This window comes from Anopheles marshallii, chromosome 2 (assembly GCF_943734725.1).
Source record: "Anopheles marshallii chromosome 2, idAnoMarsDA_429_01, whole genome shotgun sequence".
NCBI classification, from domain to species: domain Eukaryota; kingdom Metazoa; phylum Arthropoda; class Insecta; order Diptera; family Culicidae; genus Anopheles; species Anopheles marshallii.
This window is the reverse complement of record NC_071326.1, coordinates 64,956,799-64,963,809: the sequence shown is the minus strand read 5'-3', so window position 1 is coordinate 64,963,809 and position 7,011 is coordinate 64,956,799. Positions and strand designations below refer to the sequence as shown.

Here is a 7,011-nt window from a genome sequence, read left to right as displayed (position 1 = left end):
CATGAAGAGACAATTAGGTTTCGTCAGGATCTGGTGCTGAGGCCATTTTCAACGTGTTTGCATATAATGTTTTCACGACTTTCTTCCAATATTCTGAAAGAAAACCAGATTCGATTAAAAAACATAGTAAACAACACACTCTAAACTACTTTGAATCAAAATTTCATGAGAATAACACCAAAACTCCAAAACCATTAGAAATAACTTAGGTGGTGGGTAGGGTAGGTACTGGCAGTTAGACACTCAGTTGTGATTTTTTAATATATCAAACTGATACATCTCTCGAGTAGACGTTATCGTCTATTGCATCATGGTAAGCAATCATTTGCGGGAATTAAAACCTGGTTATTGGAACTGAGCTCAACCCATTATGGTGAAGGCATTTTTGAAGCTGATGGTTCGGTTGAAGATCGTTAACCTCTGAAAGATTCGATCAATACAAGAAAGGCCGAACTTCAAATGGAGGATCTACTCCATTTATGTTGCGGTCTTGGCGGTAGAGTAGTTGATCGACAAAGACAAGAAATAGTTTATACATTTGCTGAAGTTTAGCTTTTCATTCTCGTCTTCAAAGAACGAGTTGACGTAAAGCCGTGGATTTCTAGTGATTACTACGAAGTAGACTTAATATACGTAGGATTTGAAGAAAATGGGTTGAGCAATTATTATAAAATTTCAGTCATCGTCAATTCGAGTCAGAACGATGAATTAAAGTTTTGTTTACTATAATGCCGTATATATTTTTGCAAACGCGAACTTTTATGAACCAGCAAACTTTAAAGATTGATCAAAAAATTATAAAAAAAAACGTTAAATTCTTTTTTCGAGATCTCGCGAGAACCCGTTGACTTTTGCAAGGCGAATTAAGATTTGAAAAACTGATTTGCCAAGCTAGGACACTTTTTCACTGTCAAAACAAACGGTTACGCATTCGAAAACATGTATAAGAAATACACACCATTCGTGATTTGTTAAGGACTTTTCAAACCAATGTTTTTTAAAAGGAAAACAGGAATTCTGATAATTGTGCCCGGTAAAATAACGACAACCGTTTCACCTGAACTACACAATCAGCGTGTACAGTATAGTTAAGCTGCTTTATCATATAAATCCATCCATTGTAGGGTTACGCTTTGTTTCCTACCATAAATAAATATTTTGAGTGTAGAAAAATGTGGTCTACATTGTTGGTACATCAGTAAACATGATCAATTATTATAATTCGATTATCCTTCAAAAGCATCATTAAGCGTAATAACGTTAACATTTAGTAAACATGGTGAACGTTTTGCATTGTAAACAAATCGCCAACCGGTCCTACGGCACAGTATAGTGAGCGAAGGAAATCCGTCATCCGGTTTATTCCATTTCAATTAACCTTACGTTGCACACAGACTAATGAATTGATCCACTAACGGAGGAAGTTTGCTGCTAGTAGGCAAAGTTAAGCCATAGACACTATTAGTTTTTGCTCGCTTTATACACAGCATCGCACGGTAAGTTAAACTAGACCAGGACGGGTGAGAGAAATTAGGCATTTTGTAGTGTGCTTTTTGGCCAAAGGCAACAGCTAGAAAATAGTTGAACAACGGCACACCGTCTGTCTGGCATTGTGCGGAGCAGCTGGTGAAATTTCCCAGCCGACATGATCAATATTGTATGGTTGCTTCAATGTAGCTTCCTGCCGTAAGGGTTAGTATGACTCACGCACATTCACTTCCTTCCTTGAAGGCAACCGTGTATGTGGGCTCCATAATCCGCTAACCTGATTACATTTCCTGGCACCAACTTCCCGTCAGTCACTAGCTGGTGCTCCGGATGGTATCGTCACACGCTTCGCACCGTGATGGCCGCGTGTAGTATGGAAACTAAGCGAAACGGGTTCGATGCGGAACAATCCTCACCGGATCGGGTGATGGATTTTTACCGTAACGCTACTATCCTGATTACGGGTGGAACAGGCTTTCTCGGTAAGGTACTGCTGGAGAAAATTCTGCGTTGTTTGAACGTTCGGAAGGTGTTTTTAGCCGTGCGTACCAAGAATGGACGGAAACCTACCGAACGTGTGCAGGACCTGCTTAAGGATGCGGTAAGTAATACGAAAAAAAAACAAGCGAAGCGAGTTGGACCTCGATAACTCTTCGTCGACCACAGTGCATCAGCATCAAGGAATCGAATTAATCTGATCTCCTTTTGTTTGCGTGTGGGGTTTGGTGTGTTCTTTGTGGCCGGCAATTCGTGGACAGATTTTCGATAGGCTACGGATGATCTCTTCCATCGAGCAGCTGCTTGAACGCATCGAAGCGGTTGAGATATCGCTGGAAGCAAACGACACCGGTTTAGGAATGGATGGTTCCAAAGAAGCTCTGCTGCTACAAGACACTGAGCTTGTATTCAATGTGCTGGCGTCGGTGAAGTTTAACGAAAGCATCAAAAATGCTATCGACACTAATGTGGGAGGAACGCGGCGAATTCTGCAACTTGCTCGGCGTATGCATCGGCTGAAAGCTATAGTGCACGTTTCCACGCTTTACTCGAACTGTGATCGAACACACATACAGGAGAAGGTGTATACGGACCGGTGGCTCAGCCCCGACAGTGTGCTACAGGTAAGGATGGTACAATGATGGAGTGTTTTGGTTTGATGTGGAATGAATGAGTTGTCTAAATTTTTGGGTGTTAACTTGTTGGCTTATACGAAATTCGTTAAACATAGTAGGATTATTTTCATACTTATTTCTATTTTGCGGCATCCAGCTTTCAAATCTCTTGTCGGCCAATGAGATGAGTCAGTTGCAGCACTGTCTGGTCGGTGACCTACCCAATACGTACACGTTCAGCAAAAAGTGTGCCGAATCACTAATTCAGGAACAATTTTCCGACCTTCCGATAGGCATCTTCCGACCACCAATAGGTAAGCTCTACATGAATGTCAACATTGAGGTTCTGATCATGCCGTATTATTGCAGTTCTTTCGACTTACCGGGAACCGATCGCTGGCTGGACGGATAATCTCAACGGACCGGCCGGACTGTGCCTGTGGACGGTCAAGGGCTATGTGCGTGTGATTCATGGCAATGGGCGAAAGAAGGCAAGCCTAGTGCCGGTGGATTACTGCGTGAACGCAATGCTGGTGGCGGGCTTTGATGTGGCGGACCGATCGATAGGTCGGCAGCACAAACCGGAACCGGCTGAATCTGGTGCTTGGGAATCGCAACAATTGGTGCCGGTGTACAACTACATGTACTCGCAATCAAGCCTTACGTGGGGACGCTACATGAGTACGGTATCGATGGGATTCGACGGGTGGATCAAGCGGCTGTTCTGGTAAGTTATAAAATCAATATCGAGAATTGTGAACCTTACCGGTGGACGTACGTACGGACTTTTCGAGCCAAACCAAAGGGAGTTGATTGCCGCGGTGTTTTTTGTCTTCTTTTATTAACTGCTGATTTAACATCAGTCCTTTCTATTGATTTTATTTGAGATACATTAATAATATGGTAGTGGAGAGCTATTAAACTATTGTTAAACCGTTTGAAATAATTGCACCATGCTATTAACAAAACGAGGCACTACATTTGTTTGTGCCTTCCCGGTATCAGAATAAGTTTTATCCATATTTCATGCGTTCAAAACCATTTATTTATTTATGCAAACAATGTTTACTTACAGCATATCTACAAAAAAACAATTTCATTGGTTTTTTTTGATGATGTAGCTGAAAAAACTGTACTAACTTTTTTATAAAACTCTCCAACAATAGTGCTACTACTACTACTATTGGTTGACATTACGTGCCGCTGTCCATGTGGACTACTTAAAAGGAGTTTACGTCGTCCGATGGCATTCTTAATTGGATAATTACCACCGGAGTGTTAAAGGAGTTTGGGGAGTTTCATTCATCGTACGTCATCGATTTACTGACTGGTACAGTTTGTCATGATAGGTGGTCCTCCTTCTGAAAATCTTTGTCTCTAACCCTCAAGAGGGTGTCGTTTGCATTTGACAAACCTTCATGTCTCTAAGGCGTATGTGAGTTCTAAAAGTTTACACCAGGTTTCTTCGTCGTTACAGGAGTTTCGATTTTTTCTGAAAACGATTTTTTTTAATTGTTGATCTGTGGTAAATATAGTGTGGTATAATTATAGGGTTTTTATTTTCTGATTGTTAGGGAGTATAGTATTTCATTTTTATTTGACGTTATCAGTGTCTAACGTTCCTATCCTGCAATACGAGCATGAAGTAGTATTTTTTACCCTTGTCTAACAACTGTTATGCTCTGTCTTTGATCAGAAATTCGAAGAAAATAATTTATTTTTCTTATCTGGTTAGGCATTTCATCTTACGATAGAGGGATCCAGCTTCCTGGGGTTTCCTGAGTTATTTTTTACATTCACATACTGGTTGATCCACACATAATCCTATGGCTTCCGGACACAGGAGATGTTTTATGACCGATATGTGTTGTGCTAGAATTGCGCATCAAAACAAATGCCGAACAAGTTTGTGAATTTCTAATTAGTTTTACTATTGATTTACGTGCTGATATCCGAGGCAGGCGTTCGATTTTCATAAAGAAAGTTGCAAAATATATCTAATTTGCTCGAGATTTTGCAGGATGTTTCAAAGTGATATCGAAAGCGAAATGGATTTATCTAAAAAAAAATCAATTCAATTTGAAAAAAAGATATGCAATGGTTCAAAGCTTATCCTTTGAGTTCGACATTTTTTAAAGTTTACTTGTGTTACTAATTGCTCACAATCATTTAGCGCTTTAGCAAACATCGGAGCAAAAAGGGTGCTTTTTAATAATATAATTATGGATGTTAATTGTATGCACAATTAGTTGATATGGCAGGAAATCTCAGTGTCTGCGTGCTTAATCGTTTTACCGAGTACTTTGTGCAGAGAATGATAAAGAACATTTACCAAAGATCCGCTTGGCCCTCAGCGGGCCCAATGAATGATATATTATTCTGCGCACGACATCGTTCGCGATGGATGTTATGGAGGAAAAAGAGAAACCGAAATAGACCGAGGCAAAATTGTGTGTATGTTTCGTATATTCAATCGCCCACTCGTTAGTCCAACATGACGGACACGTTCTATAAGACGCACCAATTCTTCGTTGTGGCTCACTCCTTCTTCTCATTCTCTTCCGGTCTATTCCGTCTCTAGGTATCACGCGTATGCGATTGTATCGAACAGAGTACTGTTCCGAGTCCTTTCCCTCTGCTGTCACACAGTTCCGGCCTGGCTGCTAGATCTCGTGCGCCAGATTCAAGGCAAACGTCCCCTGTAAGTACATAAAATCGTGTCGCACATTTGTTGTATTTTGAAATCTGGCGACCATCGTACAGCTGCCGGTTGCTTTTGCAAACAATTACGTCCTGCCTCATGTTCAATCTTACGCTAGCTATCGGCGAATGGTATCGAAGACGAACCGATTCCTGGAATTGATGGCATATTTCGGACTGCGAGAGTGGCACATTGCGAACGAAAACGTGGTCCGTTTGCGGACGCTGCTTACGCCCACCGAAGTATCGATGCTTGAATTCGATTTGTCCACCGTCAACTGGGACGAGTACTTTCAGTCCTACATTCCCGGCATACGACGATACGTGCTGGCCGAGCCCGGTCTCAAGGATCGACCATCGAAGGTGAAAAGCACAACGTGGCATCGGAGGTGAGACCGATTTACTGGGAGTAGCCGTTTGGGATTGATCCTCTTTTGCAAAGGAATTAATATCTATACATTTTTTTCTTTATTTTCTGTCTTTCTCATTGTGCCACGATAGGATACAGTTTTTCTGTCAACTGTTTAACAAGCTGATATGGGTTTATTTCTGCTTAAAGCTGGGCCACCGGCTGTACGTGGTGCGAAATTTATTTTTCATTTTGATCTCGTAAATATTTGACACACGTGGCACTCGTATTAGGGTGAGGTTGTCTTGTTAGTGATGGAAAAGCATGGACCAGTGATATATGTCCAGTGAATGCACCAAAAAAGGATGAATGTACGAAATAGAAAATTTGAACGAAGTAAATAAATTCAATAAAGAGCGATACTAAGTAGGGTATTTTTTATGTCAATAATAAATACAATATGTGTTTGGAAAATTGTGACGCATTTGATTTTTATTCGATTTGAACACTTGATTTAGACTAACAACTTACAATTCGCTTGTAGTGTATTCAGAGTACTATAAAGAATTATTACCCTTGCAAAAGGTGCACCCTGTTAAGTTAAAAATTTCGAAATCGATGAACTTTACAGAAACGATTTTCGAATGTATCATGGTTCATCAAAATCATCGAAATTGGCAATATAATAAATTATCTCATCAGAATAGCAAAAATGAAATTGTTCAGCAGTCCAGTAATGAATCCAGCGATGGGTAATGGAATAGAAAAATGCTCTCGATGTGGTAGATGACAAGCATTTACACCGGCAGTCAGTTGTCTCGATTGAGCAAGTCGACAATCGAGATATGATTTCTGGAATTTAACTGACAAGAGAAAAGCGATCGATGTGGATAGATTCGGTTGGAAAATAAAAGGAAAGGGTCCATGCAATCATACGCGTCGTTTCATTTCGTACAGTTTGATTAGTACTTGATGCAATAAACCAACCCTTTTTATTTGATTTCGGAACATTCGATAAGTCCTTTTCAGGTAGAGATTTGGTACTATACACGCATTGTAGAAACATAACCAATAACAACAAGGAAGATTTGTGGTTTAAAATTATTGATTACATGAGTCTAGCTTGGATAAAGTAAAATGTGTATAACATTTTATACTTTATGACGGTAGCGCTACTCACCTCTATCATGAGATTGTTCATTTTAAAGGCTGTATAAGAATTATAATTTGGGTGCTTTTTGTGTAGTCTATTTAAATCAGTTCAAAGTAAATTGAACCATGTACATAGAATAAAACAATAAGAAAAGGAAAAAAATAAAACTGTTGAAAAAAATAAATACTTTTTAAACTTAAAAACACTTG

At 39.9% G+C, this 7,011-nt stretch overlaps 1 protein-coding gene across 1 annotated transcript; it reads left to right on the top strand.

Moving 5' to 3' along the window:
• Positions 1-1,846: 1,846 nt before the first annotated feature.
• LOC128719818 (fatty acyl-CoA reductase wat-like) lies at positions 1,847-5,913 on the top strand. The gene is made up of 7 exons (XM_053813456.1): positions 1,847-2,089; positions 2,247-2,609; positions 2,758-2,914; positions 2,970-3,327; positions 5,182-5,301; positions 5,420-5,689; positions 5,802-5,913. Exons 1-7 carry the CDS (start codon positions 1,847-1,849, stop codon positions 5,911-5,913), a joined length of 1,623 nt encoding a protein of 540 aa, XP_053669431.1.
• Positions 5,914-7,011: the final 1,098 nt, after the last annotated feature.